The 22,888-nt window shown below is 44.0% G+C and overlaps 1 protein-coding gene across 1 annotated transcript in view; it reads left to right on the top strand.

The window, feature by feature from the left end:
* LOC119156743 (schwannomin-interacting protein 1) overlaps positions 1 to 22,888 on the top strand; it is a 183,260-nt gene that overhangs the window by 31,030 nt on the left and 129,342 nt on the right. Inside the window, exons 2-4 of the mRNA XM_037407017.1 lie at positions 18,474 to 18,538; positions 19,419 to 19,499; positions 22,558 to 22,708. Of these exons, the coding sequence (XP_037262914.1) occupies positions 18,474 to 18,538; positions 19,419 to 19,499; positions 22,558 to 22,708 (297 nt within the window). The remainder of the gene's footprint in view (positions 1 to 18,473; positions 18,539 to 19,418; positions 19,500 to 22,557; positions 22,709 to 22,888) is intronic.

The raw sequence follows: 22,888 nt of genomic DNA, 5'->3' as shown, positions 1-22,888 counted from the left end.
ACCTTGAGGATCCACCCACAGTAACTGGATTAAGACAGAACTTGTACAGATGTCAGGGACAATTCCTCGAAATAATGGAATTAAAGGCTCAGAAGAATGTTTTTAATCTATATTCTTACATGTCATGTTCAAATTAAATAGTAGAAATGCTTTTTGACATGACTTTCTCTGTTGTGATTTGGGCTTTGGGATTTTCTTTTCTTTCTTTGTTCTCACCCTAATTCCTTAGGAAAAGCTATCTTGCATAAGCCATGAATATTTGGGTAGAGAATACACTGTCGTTACAAACATGTTAGGGTTTCCATTTCCTGTTTTTTCTTTTTAACTTACTGATATCATTAATTGATCTGTAGTCCTCTGTAGCAGTTACGCAGCCTACAGCACTGATTTCTGACATCCAATGTAATTAGGATTTTGTGTGGGAATGTTTTGGATTCCTTCTGTAACTTAAGGCGACCCTTTAGCTACCAGAAATGCACCATGCTCACGGTTACTCACTGTCCTTGACAGACAATATAGTTTTTAAATATTTTCTGTGCTTGACTCTGTTATTGTGTTAAAATCTCACTATGTAGCAAATAGCAAAGCTGAAGACTGACCAAGAAGGCTGTGTTTCTCGGTGTCCAGAAGCATTTTGAAGCAGATGCGCTGCTTCTTGGTGCTCCCCCTCTGTGCCGAGCGGGGCGGTTGGGTTGGCAGCCGCCAGTGGGTTCAGTGGAAGAGAGCTCTGTGGGTTGGGTGGCAAGCCTTTGAGCAAGAGGAGGTGGTGACTGAACACGATGCACCTCGGCACCCAAGAAATGGGCTCTCTCTAGTTGGTGTCTAGCCAAATAACCTAGGACAGGGTGAACATATTGTGAGTAGATAACATATTGTGGAAAAATTTCGTGGGCAGAGTATGTTTGGCTCTCTCCTCCAGGATCTGGGATTGATGGCAAGTGCGGCTCAGTAAGCTGAATACACCCAATGGGTAACCCAAGCCACAGCGGTGCAGACGTGGAGGGATGAGGTGAGCAAACCAAGCCCCTTGTCACAGCGATACCTGGACTTGAATCTGGGCAGGGTCAGACCCATAGCGAGCTGCAAAACTTCAGTCCCACTGCTCTTGCATAAAGGGTAGACACAGTCCTCATTTTCTAAGGAGAGAGATCTTAAGGAAAAAAATAACAAACACTTTAAAAAATGTAATGGATAAGTGTTTCTGAATACACAAACTCCGTTGATGTGCATTGCCTAGGAAACCCACAGCAGTTCATCCAGTGGGTTCTTGCTATGTGTGCTGTGGTGGCATTTTAGTGCTCAGGTTTTTCTCTATGTAGTTAAATGCAGCAACCGATATTAAAATGGAGATGACCCCCTACCTTTGAAACCTAGCATCAAAGTGGAATGAATTGTAATTTAGGGGTAAAACTCCCGCTGGCTGGAGATTCCTCGGGGTGGTGGAGGAGGCTACGGGTGCTGGCGAGGACTGGGGAGCCTTGGTGGAATTCACGGAAGGGTCATGGAACAATTGTTGACTCAATCTGTAAATAAAGACCCAACAGCCTTTTTTTCAAAATGTGTTGAAAAATATCCAAAGGCATATCTGCAGTTTAGAAATCCAGCATATGCCACAATGCCTCAGCAACAGATCTGGGCAGTGGAGTCATATTTCTATAGATGTTGCATGAAAGTAGCCATAGCAATGCTAATTTGTGTGTTGTCTAGGGAGCAAACAGATCGTCAGAACAAGACTAATCTCTCTCTGCGTTTTTTCTATAAAAAGGAAGAACACTAAATAATTAACATAAACAAATGAAAACTAATTTGCCAATTTTTAATTTTTACCTAATTGCATGATTCGTGTTAATGAATAATTTACAAGTCAGAAATGAATATAAAACTGAAATATTTCTCTGGGGTCTGCTGTACATGTTATCTGAACATCCTATCTGACTGTTCGTTTATATATATTTTTTCCTTTTTTTTTTTTTTTTTTCAAAAAGAGTAAAAAAAAAAACAAAAAACAGAGAAAACAGCATTCAGAATGAACCAGGCTGTAATAAAAAGAGCTGCAGACTCCAGAGGCTTTACCATTTCCTTATAGACCTGGGATCATTTGTCTGAGGCTGTTTTTGAATTATTCATATAAACTGTAGCTCTTTGCTTTCAGAGATTGAATGTGACCAGCTTCTATCCTATGGTTTCACATGCTGCTTTTTTGTTTGCATTTAAGTTTTTTATAGGGTGCCCGTTATTCAAAGGCTCTGCTGGATGCTGCAGGATTCTATCAGCCACACATTAAACATTAAGAACCTGTACTGTGGTTAATGCTGAGGGTTTCACACAGCAAATAAGGCAGCTGGTGGGAGGGTGAGCCAAGGAAACAAGGGAATGTAATAACTGAAGAGCTAATAAACCTTGGAAATAATGCTGTGGTTCTGCTCTGACTTTGGAGTGCTACCACTCAGGAGAAAGTATTTATTATTTTAGCTCCAAATGTATGTGTTGATTTTGAGAATCTTCTGCATCCCAATGCCCCAAACCTGCGTAAGACTAACAGGATATTAGATTGACACTAGAGCCTCTATATTAGCATTTTCATTTGGATCAGGAGAGTGTCTTTGAAACAAATGTTCCCGCTGCCCTCCCTTACTGTACTTGGACTCAGAACATCTCGTACTACAGAAACGGTATTTGCCGTAGCTGAAGCTAAGCTGAGAGCCACCGGTGGGTGTTTGCCCATAGGACCAGGTTGTTGATATCCCTGATTGCTTATCAGGCTGTTGGTTTGGCCATGCAGATCTGCTCCTGTACATCCCACCACTTGTTAACGTAATGTTTCTGTGGGCTCAACAAGGGCATCGCACCAGCCATTCACCTTCCCCACAAGAAACTTGTGATGCTACAGGGAAGTGCAGGGGTTTAACTTTCCTACCCCTGCCCATGGCTCATCCAGTCTGAAGATGGCAAAGAGGGAAGGGAACGTCTTCCTGGCCCTATTGGAGCTCCTTAGGTCCTGAAGTACAGGTATTGATTGTGTTGTTTATAATTAGAAGGACATATTTTGGATGTATCTGTCTGGGCTGGATGACTACGCAGGACTTTAAATTTTGCTTCTGGGCCACATCTTAGTTGGAGGACTAGTTTTTCTAGGTTTTTTGCTATCAATATCCCAGTCAAAACCAAGGCAGCTCTATGGGATCTTAGTTTTAAGAAGGGAAAGAATTTCCTTTGCCTATCTTTGTTTTCTCTGGAGCAGAACGAGTCTGTTTGAACTAGGACCTTTGTGGTGATTGGGTGTTCAAACCAAAGCTGGGTAAGTTAAATTTGCCGTGAAAACCCTTCCAGTATATCCTCTTCTAGGGCTTGCTCAAGGCATAGTTCTTCTGTATCTTCCCAGAAACCACTGACCTTCCTGGAAACTCTTTTTGCAATTGATTTTATATTTGACGAGGCTGATGAAAAGTGTCTCCTGCTCCTCAATACAGCCATCTGGATGATGAGCTTGCACTCCCCCCAGCCCCCCTTGCCACCTCTTGGCCCCGTGGTACCCAGTCAGGCTGCTCCCTGCTGCGTAAGCTGGAGTGCTGCTGGTGAACAGCCCCCTGCAGGTACCCGGAGACCCAGGGGATGAGTCTCATGCACATCTCTGCGCGTTCCAGCAGCCAGTTCTCTGGGAGCTTGTAGCCTGTTACTCTGCATTTGGTATTAGGGAATATTGGAACATAATAAAGGCATCGAGAATAGCCTTTACTTGGCAAATTGTATTCTGGTCGTGGCTGGGACACGTTAGCTGACCTGCAATGGATAGGAAAATGCATGTGAATCTTTTCTGAATCTTAAATGCTTAATTGGTCACCATGTGTTAGACCCTGACACAGCAGATCACTGACATGACAGAAGTCAGGTGTAAATATGAACATTTGTACTAACTTTATAACGCAAAGATGCTGAAAGTGACCTACTCAAGTGCTTAACAGTCTTTGTTAGAAATGCAGTAATAGCACCAATAACAAATAACAAGCTCTTAGAACAGCTTGTAAAGGCCAGTATAATACCAGTCTTTGAATGGTAATGTCCAGGTAGAAAAGTTACGAGGAAATCTTTTTCTCTGTGGTCTGGAAATGTGCTTTTTCTGATGCTTTTCAAAGATTCACAGGCCTGTTCAGAAAAACATCTGTGCATGGTTGCAAGCGCTCTAGTATTCTATCATTATGTGTTCAACTGCAGTGAAATCTTTCAAGAAAGAAAAATCTTGCCAATGCTATCTCCCTCTCGATAAGCTCTGGTTGCTAGAAGCAGACCGAAATTTTTGCTGGGCAAGAGGAGGAGAAGAGAGCTCTTCTAACCTGCAAATGAGTTTCATTGGGTTTTCCTGCTGATGGGTATCAGGTTAGAAGCATAACTTCTGGAAAAACACTTGCAGCTTGTTGTAGCCAGCTATTTCATTGCTGCTAATCAGATTTGTAAAGTGCCATCCTGATGTTTATCTGCTCCAGGTGAAAAGCATCGCTGCACCACACGGGATGCAGTTGCTAAGCAACTGCCTTCAATTAAAACATCTTCTTAGATATCTGCAGCATATGAGAAATTAGATTTAACTCCTCAGGAGCTCAAACAAGAGCAACCTCTGAACCTAGCAAACAGTGCCATAGATCCCTCTTCCTTTACATCAGCAATCGGTGTCACTTTGCCTAGAATATAAAGCTTGGGAGTGTGATTTTATTTCTCTCCAGGTTAGTGATATGACTCCTGCACGTGCTTGTCACTAAATATTTTCAGAGTTACAGGCATCTTGTGAATGTCAGACAACTCTAAGAAGGGAGAGAGATTTGAACCAACCTCTGAGCTCAGGATTTTTGGACTTCTGGCCTGGGAAGCGTAGAAATTAAAAATGCTTAACCTTTGCCTCCAAACTTAGGACTAAGATCTTAGATCTAAGTGCTGGAAGAGTCATTTAAGCTCTGGGTAGATGAACATTCAAAATAGATTCAAAATAGATGAACATTCAAAAAGCCCAGATTTTGAAAGGTTTTTGCTGCCCCTGCCCATCACCATCACCTGCCTCTGCTCCATCTACCCTGGTCCGTGGTGGTCATAGCTGGTCCTTTCCTCTTGCTCCAGAGGACTCCAGCATGGCCGGGAGACTGTCATGCTCTGACTCTGTGATGCATGCCTTCACATAAAAGCTTGCAAACACAAGCTTTCTTCCTACGCACCACGTACTCCTTGAGTTTCCTCCTAAAAGTGACAGAAAGATGTTTATTGGGAAGCGTTATCATTTTTAGCATACTTTTTTCAAGCTTCCTTAGACCTGGAGTATAAATATGAGGGAGCTGCTTTTACAACTTAGAAATATTTACTGCCTGATTTTGTCATGTCCTAGATTCCCAGACTGTTTTATCGTTTATGAAAGGTACAAAACCAAATTAAAAACACTTGGGTAAAGGATGAAGAGGGACTGGCAACGCAAGAATGAGAGGTGTTTTATGTTGGGGAAGTTCAATGATGTTAAACTCTGAAAATCCTGTTTTCTAGTCTCCAAAGTGCTCAAATAACTAAATTTTGTTGAAAACTTACAGGATCTGTGTGCTTTTTCTTGTATCCTGTGAAAAATCACATCTGAGCTGTTTCTGTCCCAAGATCCCAGGCTCTGTTGTGGGAGATGTTTTGTGGTATTTATGCGTTTAGGATCTGTAGCCTTTGGGGAAGTGCAGACAAAGCCAGAAAACTCTGTTGCTTTTTTGAAACAATCTCCTAATCGCTTTCCTGGATGAAAGTGAGCCTCCTGAAGGTAGCTGGGAAGCACTGGAAGAAGTAGATAGTATTGGAAGCTTCTGCGTGCTGGATTTTAGAAGTTGACATGAAGAAGCATAAATAAAGAAAAGCAGCAAACATCTGTTTCGTTATATTTTTATAAGGTCCAGGGCCTCCACTCTTTCTGCTCTATTGGAACACCCAATGCTTAGTATCCTCCAGCACCTCAAATTGCATAACAGAAATAACTTGAATGCTGAATAGCAGCGGAAATCTAGCATAAAAAAAGCTGTGAAGTAACTACATCCTAACTTTTTAAATGAATGAACTTTGTATACCTTTTGTGCTCTTTCAGTGCTTAGGTTTTGGTTTTGCTATTCACAAAACAAGAAGGTCCACATGGCTGCTCAGCTGCTGAACAGAGTACTGCACAATTTATAATTATATTTAATTTTTATGCAGGAAATTAAGTAGGTGGGTTTGGATGTGTACACTTGCTCTGAAACCTGATATGTTCTGTGATTGTGGGTTGTTTTTTTTTCTCTCCAGGATTCATATAGCTATAGCTAATGTGCTAAAAACACAACTGAATAGTTTTGTAATTTGCCTCTGAGACTAATCTGTGGCCATCTTTTTAATGGGATTGTAAATTATATGCACTTTATGAAGGGACTACAGTAGACTGAACAATTGTGTTAATGACTCTTATCAAGAGATTAACTAGGAAGGCAGGGTGTAGATTAGATTATTTCACCTGTGAGATTGCCATGGGAACATTTTTATGACTTGTCTAATTAACTCAGTGCCCTTTTATAGTGGTCCCCAGCAGTACTACAAAAGTTAGAGAAATTTCTGCTGTGATCCCCCTCCTAAGTTGCACTGTGGCTGTTTCCAATTGAATTGGAGTGAAATGCCAGGTCACAGACAATCCCTTTTTGAAGGAGTTTAAAAAAAAAAAAAATAATCGCTTAGCAAGGTGCTCTGTGTACATGAATCTTCATACACGTGGTGACCGTCTGCCAGCATGGGGCCCCTGCCTTGGCAATTTGCTCTCCAGTTTGTGTATAGCAAGGTGGAGACTGAAAAGAATAAAAAAAGGGGGGGGGGGGGGGGGAAATCCCTTGAAATTAAACTGATGAGTTTTGTGAGATGTTATTGGTTGAAGCTGTTGGCTCATGCAAGAACAGTAGCTGATGGGGAGCCCATGTTGCTCCAAAGCTTACAGCTCTGCTCTGGCAAGGTGGTAATGATATATGGGTGTAGGGTGCTCTTGCCTCAGCCTGAAAATGCTCACAGTGTTGGGATCCAAGCAAGGACCATGGTGTTTGCTTTACCCTAGGTAGCACTTTTGCTAATCTCTTTACTGATTTAATTGGCCTATTGGTGCCTCTTAGCATAACTGTGCCATCCTTAAAATGGACACAATGCAGATTTATTTCTTGAGAGTGCTAAGGAAGCTTTATGGAAGTTAGATCTGCACAGAAAAATGCAAGTCTCTTGTTACTGCCAAACTTCTGGGTTGTAATGTCTGGAGTGGATGATGATGGATGTTGACGAGGCTGGATGCAGCGTGCTGTCCCACTGGAGGGATTTGGCCTCTGAGGACTATTTCTCTGCTTCTGCAGCTGTAATGATCTTTATGGCTGAGCAGTTGCTGCCTGCTAATATAAAATATTTTCCACTTATGTTAGAAAACATTGTATTGTATGATCAAGAGATGGTGGGGATGGAAAGGAAGGTATTGCAGGGATGGAGACTGACATAACTAGTGCTCGCTGTCTCCGGCAAGCACAGCTCAGCTGGCACATTAATAAGTGGATTGCTGGTTTCTTGGTGTGCTTGCATAGATATAAGCATCAGAATGAGTGAGTAGTTTCATTATTATCAGCATGGAGATACTGTTTCTCATGTTGAAGACAAACACAAGCGTGTTTGGTGGCAATTACAACATATGTAAAGATTAAGACCATAATCAAAACTGCTCAGTGTGTAGTTCATCATAACAGAGGAAACTGTTTCTGTGAATGCTCATATCCTTCTGTGAACCTAAAATCTTTAAAGGCAGCTACTCTTCTTTAGGGTCCTCAACCAGAGATTTCATGTGGCTGCTGACTGTGCTGGCACCTCTCGCTTGTGTGCTTTGCAAGAGAAACATTGGTGATGATGTCTCCAACCACTGGAAACAGGATCAAGGCAGGGTGGCCTGTGTGTTCAGGCTGGCTGGGAGCTGGTGGCACCTCCTGGCAGCCAGCATTGCTCCCTGATGCCGTGGCCGAGGTCAAAGCTGCGGTTGACACGGGGACACCTGTCCTGCCCAGGGTTGGGTATTCCCATATGCGCAGTGTGGGAGGGCAAAGTCTCCCAGCATTAAATCCTGCAGGGGCACTGTCCGAGCAAAGGCAGTCGCTGTGAAGTTGGTGGCTTGGGGACTGTTTTCTAAGTACCACTACAGTGCAGTGTAATAGATATTCGTGCATGCTTTCTGAAAAGCAGCTCCTTTGGTTATGGCCCAAACATGTGCTGCTTGGCCTAAATGGAACTTTCAGAAAGGTGAGAAGTGTAGAGAAGTGCTTCTAAAATAGATGTGTGATTATTTTTATTTTTTTTTACTGTAACCTTCTGATTCCTAAGCTAGTTCATCAGTCTTCTCTTTTGTGAAAATTAATAGACAGTACCACGTGCTAAAAAGCTGAAAATTGGATTAATATATTTCTTTTCAGTTTTAAAACAGTCATCTGTTGTTGTCATTAGAAGTAATAGGCTCATGAGCTATAAAAAGAGCTGCTTACTTTTTCTGGGGGAAAAAAACCTCCACTGGGAGTTCAGAAGATGGATCTGTCATGTCAGATTTTCCCCCTGCATTCCCCGTCCTGGCATGCTGAAATTCACACTGGCTTGGTTGCAATCTCATCATGTTTCTCTCAAAATTAAGCTGGACTCAACTGTAATTTGCAATTAAAACCTTAGAGATGGAAGATGTGGGTTTCTTCCAGCAGAGTGGGCTGGGTGCAGATTTGTGTTCTATGTAAAGTAACCGTTAGACCAAAACAGACTGGTGTCTTTTTAGCAGGCATAGTTCTGCAGCCCTTCAGAGGAAGGGTAAATGGTAAAGGAAACTTAGACTGTTGGTGACACTTAAGGACAGACATGTCTGTTCTCCATAAAAGACATTCACCTACCGTTCCCCGTGTATTTTGGCCAGCACTGTTCTCTCCAAGGTGCAGATTTTGTGCCATAAAATAAAAGACAACGCTAGGGTTGCCATTTCCTTTTGTGTCTGGAAGATTAGAGTACTACTCCTGTAAACCAACACTTGGTTGGAAGCTTCCTTTCTTCTGAAATTTATTTCTACCAGGCTTTGCTGCCCTCTCCGTGGTGCGGGGTTCACGGGTGGTCAGCCCTGGTAGGCTTTGGCCCCGTTGCCTCCATGGCTTTTCCAGCGCTGGGAATGCCCTGTTGGGATTTTGGGGATGCCTTTTGCTATCCAGGGCTTTCAGAAGAAAGTTGGTTGCTCTAACAGTGTGCGTGGTGGCATTTGGTGTGTCAAAATTGTTGGCTTTTGTTCCAAAAGGGAAACTTGCTTTTGAAAAAATCAGCATTTCCTACAGCACGCTGGCCACGGCCTTGACCAGCTGCAGTGTGGTGTGGGCAGTCGCTGCAGCAAAGGCACGGCAGGATGGGCCACCCTGCCGCACAGTCTCTGCTCCGGGGAAGCTGTGGTCATTTACACCAGGCTTTGCACTGTCACATGAAGTCCCGTACAAACGACATTAAAATCCTAGACTTGATTATAGCATCTCCTTCTCCTGTAAGTGACTCAGTTAACCCCTGCTGCCACTTGTAGGGTAGCTGTCATATCCGACACCACCCTGCCACCCCCAAAAATAGTAACTCTGGATTGCAGTGAGAAATTGGCTTTCTTGCCATGGACTTGAATCTCAGCGTGTATATATGTGTGTATGTACAGATATATATGTGTGTGTATGTTTATTCCCGCGCGCCCCCCCCCCCCCCACTTGAACTATAACCTACGCAACACTTTCTTTGCTGAGTCCCCATAGCACTTGTGTTGTCCCAGACCTTCTCCTCGGCGTTCAGACTGGCTGTAGTTTCAGAAGCACTCTGGCGGCAGAGAAGCCAAGATGTCAAGAGGCTCCATTCTTTCTAGCTGGTTCCCCTGGCAAAAGTTAAAAGCTTGTGTATTTTGAGGCAGAGGTGGTGCTGTTGAAAGCTCTGACCGCAGTGACAGCATCAGAAAGAAGAGGCTTTTTAAAAGGAATCTAACTTGGCTTTTTAATGGCATTCATCCTTGTGCGAGGTTTCCAGAGCTGCTGTAACTGTGAAATAATGTTCTGTAGCCATAGTGCCATAGATTACTCTTCCTGAGGGCAAAGATGAAGAAAGGAAAAGAAAACAATGTATTGATATCACAGAAAGTGGAGAGGGATTCAACAGGTCATCCTGCGAGTGCTCCCATCCCCTGGGAGATAACCCCGGCATTGCTGCCTTTCCCTTCCGGCCATTGACGCCCACCTCTGAGAATTAATACATCGGCTGTCCTGGGCATCCTTACGTACCCGGGATTGTAGCTAAGGGATTAGGCACGAGCTCAGTTCAGATCTAGGAAGGCCGAGACTTTCTGCTTTTGTTCTCCATGCTGGGCTTACACTTAGTCAATGAAGTTTTGTGCTGAGCCCTATTTTGATTAAATGAGCAAGGAGAGAGCAATGTCATGATTTACAAGATAGGGAAGAGAAACAATTAGATATTATGTCTATAGGGTATAAAAAGGGAAGAAGGGCTTTACATGAAGAAAATGGAAATACTACCAATTCATCTATTAAGTGATGAAAGTGTGCTGTGAAATAAGAGGCAAATGCATCCCCTGGGAATTTTAAATGGTAATGAGTAAAACTGAGACATGATGCAGTGGGGAGTTTACCTTTGGCAGAACAGTAAACTTGCTGTTCTAATAAAGCTTTTCCTTTCCTGCCTCATTAGGTTTTCAGTGAAAGGACCAAGGGACGTACCTACAACCCACCACTGTGTTCCAGGTTCTGAAAGCCAAGGCAGACTGGGGCCAGCAGTGGGGCGGTACTGCTGCTGGTTTAGCAGGGGCCACGGGGGCTCAGGTCCCAGCTGTGCTGGGTCAACTGCCCGCTAACAGCACAGGGTGCAAAAGGCAGAAGGAATCTAGAAACTAGCAGAAGCACTGGAGAATGTGTTGCAATTATTTATTTTTTTTCCCCTCTGTGGGACAGTGTTACAGGAAAGTGTGATCCAAATGATCCCAAACTTGCACGCCTAGCTCCATCCTGAACTCCCAGGGAAAATCTCAAAATTCAATCTGAAAGCAGCCCAAACCAGTGTGGAGGTTTCAGAGTACTTGGACAAGAAGTCCCTGAGTCAGAAGGGACACCTCAGTGCTAGCACTGTGGGTGATGCACCACTGCTCTGTGTGTGTGGACATTATAGATATGCCCTACATGTGAAGGGTGGGAAAAAACCTGATGGTACAACAGAAAAAAAAGAGTACAACAAATTTGTAAACACACCAAACCAAGCAAGTAAGAAGCCACAAAAGGCTTGCCAACTGAGTCACTTTGTGAGGAGGACCTAAGGGGACCTTTGGAAAATCAGACCATATTTTGTAAAGATATTATCTAGTAAACTTACAGGAAATCTTCTTCTTGAAAATACCCTGCGAGTTGGCCTGTGCTGGAGAACAGTGGAAAGCACTGTGGTCCTTCTTGTTGGAGAATAACCTAAATTGTAGCAACTGGGCTCAACAGGCATAACTTTGATTTTCAATAAACTAAGAAAATGCACATTGAGTGAACTATCTTTTAAGAATCCAGAATAATGGATACATGAGCAATAAACTGTGGGAGTTAATTGCATAATGGCTACTGTTCCCATATGTGCTCCATTTACCAGCTAAATCCTTGGAAATCTTGCTGCAGCATTGGCTCGTGCTCATTTGTGCTGAACAGCCGTGATACTTACCGCTCATCCCAGTGGCACTCTAATTAGTGGTAACCTTTTTCCAGCCTGAAACATTTCAGTGATGCCTGCCCTTTGTTTCCTACTTCTGGCCTCGTTTTCTGTTCAGTGTGATATGCTCTTTCCTTGCCCAGCCCTCAGGTCTTGATTGACACCTTCTTTGGTATCGTGGTGCAACCCCGGCTGGCTACCAAGCCCAGCTCAGCCGCTTACTCGCTCCCCCCCAGTGGGATGGGGGAGAGAATCAGGAGTTCAATAGCTAAAGGCCGAGTGCGCAAGCAAAGCAACCCAAGGAATTCTGTCGCCGCTTCCCACGGGTGGGCAGGTCTTTATGTACAGCCCCAGCAGAGCCGGGCTCTGCGTGTAACGGGCGCTGGGAAGGCAAAGGCCATCGCTCCCAGCGTCCCCCCTTCCTCCTTCTCCCCCAGCTGTACGTGCTGAGCGTGACGCCATAGGGTCTGGGGTACCCTGGGGTCAGGGGGGTCAGCTGTCCCGGCCGGGTCCCCCCAGCTCCCGGGTCCCCCAGCCCTCTCACTGGCAGGGCCCCAGAAACTGAAAGGTCCTTGACTCAGTATAAACATCACCCAGCAACAACCAGAAACATCAGCACGCTGTCAACACCGCTGTCACACCAAACCCAAACCACAGCGCTGCACCAGCTATAGAGAAGGAAATTAACTCTCTCCCAGCTGAAACCAGACTATTTGTCTTGTTTGGAAAGATGAGTGCATGGACTGAGCCTGCACGTGCTTACCTTGTGCTCACTAGGAGCAACGTTTGTACCAGAGGGACTGTGCCCCCCTGCAGTGAAGGTGCGCCATGGAGGGCAAATACAGGCAGTATTTGATGGAAGAGCCTGAAGCTATTTGCTCTTAATTAGCAGATAAAAAATGTGTTCTATTTTACCTAGTCAAGATCACAGCCCTGATGCACAAGCAGAAAAAAATAAAAGGCGTTCCCCTCCTTGAAGATGTCATGACCCGAATGGGCAAGATGCACACAAGCAAGGAGGTGGAAGGACGAAGGTGCTGTGGGAGGTCAGTGGCAGGCTAGGGTACAGGATCTGACCCAAGTGTCCATGCTGCCTTTCCCTGCAGTAGCTAACTCATTTCAACGAGGCTAACTCATATTTGGTTTTTAAATCTGAATGTGAAACTTGTTTAAGTAGGTTTAGCTAACTCTGTTGATGGTACAGTTTCTGTAAAGTGATCTGGCAAATTGCTCTGACAGCTGTGGATCGCAGAGGCCCTGTAGCGCTATTCATCTTGTGCAGTTAATGTAGTTTTCTTGAACGCTCACAGCTGAAGTGTTCAAGGTCCCTGTTGGGTTGCCAGAGCAAATAAAATAGGACCTTTCCCCTCCCACCCCCGATATACAAAAGCCACTATCATCTGACATGTCTTTTTGTTCCAGGATACGAAGCATTTGCCACCATCATACATTTAATTACCAACTTTACAGAATGCTCAGTGTATTTGGGGCACAGCATTAGCTTTTATGTTCCAGCCCCCAGAATGGCATGCAGAACATTATGCATCCCTGGGAATTAATGTAGATGGTCTTGTGTCTGCCCAAACTGGGGCTCCTTGGGCCTCTGATGTGCCCCTATACCGGGCACACAGGTGCCACCTGAGATACTGCCTGGGGACAACCCCCCAGGTGTGTACCAAGAGGCAGCAGGAGCTTTAGGCGGCTGCTCGTGTAACCCAGCAGGTTTCCCATGGAAGCAGCATCTCCAGGCTGGCATGAATGGGTGCCCAAAATAGTAGTGAGTAAAAGCCTTCACCGCAAAGGATCCCAATCTTTCTGTCCTCTTTAGACTCATTGTATTCTGCTAAGAGGCTTAATTAACATGCAGATTGACAGGCCTTGTCAGGCTGAAACATGGACTCTACATCATTTTAATACAGGGGGCATGGTCTTCCCTGGGAAAACAGGGTAAAATATAGATGAAAATGAATAAAATGAAAAAAATATAAAATGAATAAACCCCAAGATGCTTCATGGACACAAAAGGTGTCCATAGGAAGGGAGGAATTCTTTGTTAAAAGGGAAACAAAGTCTTAAAATAAACGGGTAATATTAGACATGGGTGTAAAGAGCTCAGAACATCATTGGCAATGGACTGTTTTCAGTAACCAAAAGCAGCTGGGGTGTTTGAAAAGCAGCTGAGGCTGCTGCTTCTTCTGTGCTGGAGCCTGACTGACACATGGATCAGAGCTCGTGCTAAAGGTGGTTTAGTGCTGCGTGTGCTATCCCCAGACACATGAGATGGACCAGGAGAGGTGAGCAGCAGCAGGGAGAGCTTCATTATCTTGTATCCACCTCTGATGACCACAGGATTGGAAAATGGCAGGAGGTGAGAATGTTAAAGCCTGTAAATTGGCTTCCTAATAGGTAACAGAAAGTGGCATCAGGTGGCTTTGATCTGAGATGGATCCTGCACGGCTTCTGGTCTTAACAGCAGCAGTCATTGTAGTGTTTCTGGCTTCAGACTGCCTTCAGCTGTGCTTGCCCTAGCTCTGCCACCCCTTCAGAGGTTTCGCTGGGAAAGGGATGATCGATTTTGCACATGTCTGTGTTGGTGCTAAGGAGAAGAACTCACGGGGTCCTTAAATGCAGCAGCTCTGGAAATATAACATGGGCTATAACGCATTTGCTGGCAGGAGTGGCTGTGAAAGCTCCAGTGATCTTTATTGATATTTCCAAATTAAAGCTCTCGGCACTAGCTCCCTCCCTGCATAGCACTGCCAGGCTGATGAGACATAGCTCTCTTTCAAGGCAGCGGCTGGGCTGGGCTCTGCTCACCCAGGTGCCCTCAGGCAGCACTGACCCTCCAGCCCCTTTCCAGCATCCTCCCTGTGCTCCCCAGCCCCCCACAGCCCAACTCGAGGGGCGTGCACCTCACACTCCGAGGTGAGAGCAACCGTCCCGCTCCAGCGCAGGGTTTCTCCAGTTGCTGTGGCCTTTCTGTGTCAGGAAGATATCAAACGGGCACTGTGGTGTTGCGTCAAGTGACTTGCAAGTAAGGAGAGGAGGAAACGTGCATCAGTGGAAGTTTTCCTGCATAATACAAAATCACCATTCAACAAAATTTCAATTAAAATCTGGAAGAACATCAATGAAATAGAGTACTACCCAAAGCTGATACATCTTAATAACTGCTATACTTACTGATAAAATGGAAAAAAACACCGCCTTTACTGCTATTTTTGGGCTGTAGTTCCACTGAAATTGGAGCTTTCTCTTCCCATCTCCATCTCTCTGACCTCTTGGGAAATGCTGTTGTATATTCATTCAGCAGGAAATGACAGACCTCTTAGGCAGAGATACTCAAACAATAGCATGCATGTCCAAAAAGGGTTTTGAAAATTAATTTTTAATATGTGGCCTCTGCCCTGATTTCTGTGTGTTAGTCTAAACCCACGGGTATAAATAGCTCTACTGACCTGAATAAGATTCTTTTGGGTATAGCAACAAAAAAGAATCATTGCCTGCTACTGGAAGTAAATATTTATTTAGGTATGGTTTAACATATAGAATATGTACTAATAACTGTTCTTTAAAATGGACTTCCTCAAAGGGAATTAAGGGACCAGTGTGTTTAGATTGCTTTAGGTTTCTGCTCCTCTGCGTCTGAGCCTGCCTCGATGCCCCTGTATCTGCCAGCTGCCGTCATCTCCACGGCCGGTCAAATGAGAGGTGACATTTCAGTCCAAGCCCAAACGAGGACCAAAGTCTACAGCAACCTCTGGGTCCCTCCATTAAAAAAAAGACCCTGAAAACTGCTGAAGACAGCTGAATGAGGTTGCTAAATCATCACACTGGATGTGCACGTGTCCTTGGGCTGCATGGAGCCAAACACAGCCAATTTGCAGGGAAAAAGGCAGAGGGACCTGGAATCTTATTGCTTTAACTAAATACTGACAGCAAAGCTAAACCAGGCGCTTTTTTGATGTGCAGACTGCTTTGGGAGCCAGCTCAGTGCAGCTTCAGACAGCTCTTTTACACAGGCTTCCCCCTGGCAAGTCTTGAGCCCCTTGGTCTTCTCTGTCCCACAGGGTTACAGGCTTTCCTGGCAATAATGAAGATGTTGCGATAGCCTGATTTCCTAAAAGTACAGATCTAAAGGCCGAAAAATAATTAATGCATAACAGAGCGTACATGTTGAAGTCCAGAAAAAGACACTTCAGTTTGCTTTTAACACCAGTCTTGCATGTCTGACTTTCATTGCTTTGTGTTCCTTAGGTATCTATATGTGTCTGTAGCCACCCAACTGCTATTAACGTCTGTATTCAACTCAAGTAGGAAAACAAGAACTGCAGTAAATTTTACGATATGTTTACATTATACCCAGGTCCATAGAGGCATTGTAATTCATTGTGTATCCCAACAGAAGTATGGATCTCTTCCAATTTAATTTTCTGAAGTTCGAGTTGGCAGCTGGGTCACTCCTGGTGTAATCTGGGAGATGCATCTCCTAAGGCTGTGGGTTGGAAGAGCAGCATCCTGGCTGTCACTGCCACCCATCAGTTACCATGCCGGGGGCTGAGGCCAGAGCATCCGAATCGCTTTCTGTGGGCGCAGCAGCATAGCTAGCTTCATAAATTTTGTTGCAAGGAGCAATAATCAATACTTCATGGTTAATGACGCAAAACTGAAATTAGTATAGATTTTATGTCTCCTTCTCTTCCCAATTATGCAAACATTGCTATGCCCCTTCTGTACTTCCCTTATATTATGGCTTTTATAAAGACCGTCCGGTGATGTTTAATTGAAAGACTGAATAGTCAAAAATGTCACAACCAATTTTGTGTTTTACTTTTTTTTGTTCAGTCTTCACCCTGAGGTTAATAGAAAATGATGTCAAACACAAGAAATGATTTATTTAAGTCATGCAGGTTTTGTCACCCAGAGCTATATATAAAGTCAATTGCAAATTGTTTTCACATTCTAAATTACCGTACATAGCTCTGGGGTACACTGAAAAAATGACCAGCGGAATAATATGGGAGAAGAGAAGGTTATCTTCTGAACTGAACTGTGCTTCAAGGAAAACAATTTTGAAAGTTGCTCGCTTTTAATATGCCAGAAGAGGATGTTCCTCAGAGCCAGCGTAAAAAAAGGAAGGCAAAAATAAAACAAAGTTTCACGGCTGGATCGTTTCCAATGGCTGATGAGCCGTAGACAGCAGCCAGTCCTCCCAAATGACGTGCAGTGGCTTATCAACTGCAGCATGTCCACAAAATGGTGCTACAATTAGAGGGACAAAGACTGGGGAATCGTCTAACTTGTCGTCATGACAAATCTAGTCTGTGTATAAAATGCATTTTGCAGTAATAGGCCTTCCAAGGCTGGGAGGAAATGAAAGCTGTGTTAGGAGTAAACCAGCTACCAACTGTGATCTTATTTCGGGTTGAATAGGGTAGAATCTTGATTAGGATTAAAAAGCATCACATGAAATTTCTGTTTCACATAATCAGCTTTAATTGGGAAAGCAGAAAGTAGAGGTGGCTGATCTGTTGTGCTCCTGGAGATTGCAGCAGTCTTCTTGGAAAAAAACCCCTTTGATTCATCTCCAGGTCAGATAAGATATACATGATGAAAATATCCTTGTTTTGCTTTTTTAATGTTCTTAGCCTTCCCAGGAACCCTGTGTCTATACACAAGGTAGGTGTGAAGTAAATTACCCTCCTTCCTAACTTTCAGCAGCTTTTGCATTTGATTCCCAACTTAATGAGCTGAAAGAAGTCATGAGTTAACATCTTCGTGTTTTGCACAGACTTCTCATATTCCAGTGCTGCTTTTATTATTTTATTATTTTTATTATCAAACAGTTGATGTTTAAACACAAACCTGCAGGCGCATCCCTGCATCTCGGGGTGATGCTCTTTGCATTGCATCATAGGGATGCGCTCCCGAGGGTTCGGTGTTTGCTCATCACCCAGCTTTTAAGGAGAATGGGCATGTGTGCTCTGTGCATGCATGCCCCAGCAATGCCAGGGCACTCCGTGCGACTGTGCCCTGTGAGGGGATGGAAAGCTCAGCCTGCTAATTGCATCCCCTGAAGCACGCACTTCATTGAATTCTCCTCCACCCCTCAACTCCCACCCCTTCCAAACAATAAAACCCTGCCACCCAGATACAATTTAGGTTTTTAAGTCAAATCTCTGTGCTGAACATCACAGGTAGATTTTTCCTGGGACAGTAGCATGGATGCAGGGAACCCCAGCTAAGCATCTACAGTTAAATTTGTGACATCTCTGCTATTGAAGGAGGAGCTAATGCAAATACCCCAGTAAAGGCTCAGGATGCAAATCTCAACTAGTTACTCTCTTAATTATGAGACTGAACACTGTTTGATTGCAGAACAAAGAGAAGTGCCTGAAAATATGAGCTGACGCTCACTTGCCTCTTACCAAGACCATCTCCTCTTGAATCAAGGCATCCACACACCTAAGACACGAAAGAATACTTTTCTTTTTTGCTCTACCTGTTATTTTTTGTAGGCCTGATATTTTCTTTCAAGTGTGTGCTGGACATATTGATAAATATATTGGTTTCTTTGTAGTTATTTTGGGTATCTAAATTTGAAATCAATCCCATAGACATTACCTGAGGGGCCGTTTTGTTTCACGGTTGGTTCACAACGTTGGAGGTCGAGCAGGAATCTCCAATGTCAACCAAGGGCTTCCCATTAGCACATTGAAATGTTTTTTCTCTCCTTGTAGGAAGAACTCAAAAGGCTTCAGCACACATTGGAACAGGTCAACGATGGCACAGACTTGCTTCAAAGGTAAATGTGTGATTTCTGTAGTACCTCACACGTGATAAAGGGAAATGGCTTTGATAAGGCAACAAGCCCTTTCTGAGGGACAGTCTCTGTTGTCAACTATGTTTTTCACTTGGTAATATACTAACTATCCAAGACTTTGCATCTCTCCCATAAACAATTCTTATTTTTAGTTACAGGAGGATAATTTCTGAAAACTGCTGCTGATTGAATGATGTAATTAAGTGTCCAGTAAAGTCTCAAAATAACTCCACAGGTTGGGGCCTAATCTTACAAATTTTCATGTGAAGACCTTTCATTCATGCTGCTAGTCCCATCCAAAGCAGTGTCCCAAGATGTTTGATTTTTATCTTCTAACATTTTAAAATTGCTTTCTGAAAGCAATCCGTTTGCAGCACCAATTCCTTGGTCATCATTTATTACAAAGAATTTTTTCTTCATATTCCTGTATGGCTTCTGCTGATGTAATTCTTTTGCTACCAGCATTACCATTGTTACTTTTCATTTTACTCTCCAGCTTTTCAAACGTAGCCCCAGGGATGAAAGTTAATTTAGCAAGAATATCTATTATATTTGCCAGTGGTTCTTTTATTTGCAGCGGCTTCTTTGCTGGGTGTGCCTGTCTGTGGAGCTGTGGCATCTGGAAGGTTTAGTGCAAGAACTCAGGCAAGCTCTGATCTGGAAACTAGATCTAAATTCATACTTTTTGTTAACAGTCAAATGGAGCCGGACACAGGGACCCAGATGCCTTCCTCCAAAGACAGCACCACCTTATAATAATCGGCTCTTGTATGTTCTTGTCAAAAATTCAGAATTAATTCACGATGATTGCAAAAATGTCATGCTGAGACGCATTAAACCCATTTTCTTTTCTTTTCCATAGCCATCAGCTTGCCATGGATGAAGAAAATAATATCAAAAAATATCATATCAATTTACAGCCTTTGGAATCAAAAGTGAAAATGTAAGTAACAAAGAATGTCGTTTCTGCCTTCAAACACAGTTGAGTTTTTCTGATTCCTGAACCACAGAACCCAAACTGTATCCATTGTGGATTTCTGTTTTGCTAAATCGAGGGGTTTTTATATTTAAAGTTAGTTAACTGAACACTTTTTTAAGCACGTGAAGATTCTCTTTGAGTTTCAAATGTTAAACTTCAGTGTTGCACTAATTTTGTAGTTTTCTCTGTGCAACTAAAGAATATTTGAGAATCCACTAGATTTTTCATATGTACAGGGAGGGGGAAGTGTAGCACAGAGCAAGCAGAACTACTCGGTGGTATTTTTCACATTTAACACGAAGCTGGGTGCAGCTCCTGGGGGGCTCTGCAGGAGCAGCCGGGGCTTTGGGTGAGGATGGAGGTGCGAGTCTGAGGGGCACGGGGCTCCTGGGCTGGGACGTGCGGCACAGCTGGGTGGCACTTGGAAAGCTGGTTCTTACTGGGAAGGGAGGCAGTTGCCAGCCCTCAGCCAAGGTACTTGCATGACACCTAGCTGCACCACCTGGAAGGAAGAGACAAGTATCACTGTTCTGGTAATGAGCTCCCCAGCTTCCAAATGCAATATTTTCAGCCTTTGTAATACATTTCCCACCTGCTGTATAGTTTATCATGAGGTCAGCTATTTTAAAACTTTTGACTGTGCTGTATCGGGACACGTGGTAACACTGGGAATGTAACTTACAACTTACTGCATGTCTGTCGGGGCAGAGGACTCCCCCAGCCCTGGTGCAGGCATTAGCTGTTTTCAGCAGTCACCAACTGCGCTGACACGGTGCCCCTGGACTTCCCAGCAGACAGCAAAAGTTTAACGTGGCTCCACTTGCATCAAAAAATATGATCAGCTTTATGCTGAAGCCTTCAATTACTTCATGGAAAAATTTTGCAATGTCAGGCACAGCTTTACACAGAGCTGTATGCATCGCTACGTTACATTCTGAATTTCAGTTGAAAAGCTACAGCTAACTCACTATACAGGATATTAAAATATTAATGCTATATTAAAATATTAAAAGAACATGACGTTTCAAATTAAAATCCAGCCAGTGTCTTTTAGTCATGCAAATATAAGCCAGATGAAAGAATAAATTTTCAGAGAGAATTCTAGAAGGGTAGTTATGACTTAACCATGGTATATTCTCAAGATTAAAAACAGAAAGTACGTGTAAATATAAATACGTACATGCTACTTGTCCGTATTATGCTGTAAAGCTTGAAACTGAAACAATGCAAAGTGTAAATGCTTGAGGTGTGAAGATGTGGGAAGTTTTAAATGGAAATGCATTTACTGAAAGCTCCTCCAGTGGCACTTGCATTGGGGAGCTTTGGTAGATATTTCAGACCATTTTAAAGCTGTTGTGTGAAAACACCACAGGTCTTAACCTGCCTGACTGGCTCTGAAGTGCTCTATCCTGGTGAGGCTGTCATAGATGTGGGTTTGTTTCTAATCTGTTATTCTTCTAAAAAATAACAAAATACATATATTTGATGCCCTCAACCCCGAGATGTTAAAAATGCCCTGTGTGTTGGGAACGTTGTTCTCTGACCAGGAACAATTACTCACCAAGAGGCACTTCCCCCTCTCTGGAGTTCCCAGCGCTGTAGGCTGTCAGTGAGACGTTGTAGGTGTTCTGGCATTGAGCTTCGTCCTCCTCCTGTGAAGTCAAGAGGCTGGACATGCCAGTGTGCAATCAAATGCCTTTTCAGCGGTGTCTGCGTGCTAAATGTTCTTCTGGCTTAAGGAGATGGGAGCACAAATGACATCTTAACTGCTAAAAAGGCGACATAAAAAAAGAAAAGGTATTCCTAGGACAAAGTAAATCCATGAAGGTTGTACCCTTTGGTTTGAACTACAAAGCAGATAGTGAGGTTCCTTCGGGAAGGAGAACTGCTGTCTGCACTGCTGCGGGGTACAGGCACCCCGAGTGGGAGCAGGGCCAAGAGGGGTTTGGGCATGGGACCCCTCCTGGGGAGCCCCTCAGCGGCCAGGCTGGGTGCTGAGCCTGCCGGCCCTTTGGGAGCAGGGAGGGTAGAGGACACGAGCACAAGAGCTTTGCACCACCTGCTAGTCTGAGAACAACTTCAGCAAAGGTTGGGGTACTCTGCCTGATTAACAGTGTGCTGAAGGTTTTACTGACTTGACTTGATATCCCAGGGAATAAACTCAACTGGTTAAAAATCCTAAAAGGAGCTCTTTCTAGCTCATTGCACTGCAGCACTGCTGCCGAGTCTCTGGTCAGAATTTAGCTCCACCTTTCTGCAGAGTTCGCAGATCATCCTGTGTGCAAACACCCACATACTTTGTGTCAATGCCATTGCTATCGTCAAGTTTTAATTCCCAGCATCTCTCACTGGTCTCCCGGGCACCTTCGGCAAGGCGCAGGCGGTCCGGCACTGCCACCTGGTGAGAGCCGCCCTGGCTGCCAGCTCCCCAGCCGTGGGCCAGCACTGAAAATGGAATGTCTCTACAGAATTTTGCATCACATTTTAGAAACCTGGTCAAAGTTTAGAGTTTGGCAGCAGAGCTCCTGCTGCAATCCCCACGCGTTGCTTTGGAGGAGGCTTTCAGTCCCCAGCTACTGAAGACAGAGGAGATTTTGAAGGATAGTGGTCTGGCTCTGAACTTCCAACCATATCTGCATTCCAGTCTGAAAGCTGGTATAAATATAAGATGTTGAAGGCTGTTATTCTTTTAAGCAGATAAATGCATATCTTAATTTTGTTTGCAAGATGTAAGACAATTGCAGGGTTCTGAACAGTCTCAAATTTAAATCACTTCTGTAGGCTTAGGGATCTGAAATCAAGAATTGCTTCTACTTAACCTTAGTTTACCACACCTCCAGTTATACTAGTAGTGACTAATATAAGACCTAGAGTTGCGTGTGATCATTATCCAAGTTGGAAAACAAAGTGCACAAAAAAAGAGAAACCCACTAACCCCCACCTCTTCAGTCAAGAATATATATTTTAAATACTTTCTGTTGCTGCATTCCTCCCCAACCCTGTGCCTTGGTGTTTGCCTCAGCATCCAGCGAGCATGGCGTGAGTACCTGCAGCGCCAGGATCTGTCACACCAGGAGCAGCTGGACAAGCGCAGCCCCTCCCCGCCATCCCTCTCCTCTGACAAGATGAGCAGGTCCATCAGCATGAACACCTTCTCCGACAGCAGCACGCCGGTGAGCAGAGCCGGTGGGCTCATTTTCATATGTGATGCTTTTTGTAGGGTTCCTTTCTAGGACTTGGGATAAATGAAAGTTAAGTTATGGGCTAATCATGGAAGATGGACTTTTAGGGGAGTAGAAGTGTCTCAAATGAACCTGCGAGCAGATGTGCCCCTTGTAGGTACAGCTGAGCAT

The sequence above is a fragment of the Falco rusticolus genome, chromosome 13 (assembly GCF_015220075.1).
Source record: "Falco rusticolus isolate bFalRus1 chromosome 13, bFalRus1.pri, whole genome shotgun sequence".
NCBI lineage: Eukaryota > Metazoa > Chordata > Aves > Falconiformes > Falconidae > Falco > Falco rusticolus.
The sequence above is the reverse complement of the archived record's forward strand: the minus strand, read 5'-3'. Positions and strand labels throughout refer to the sequence as shown.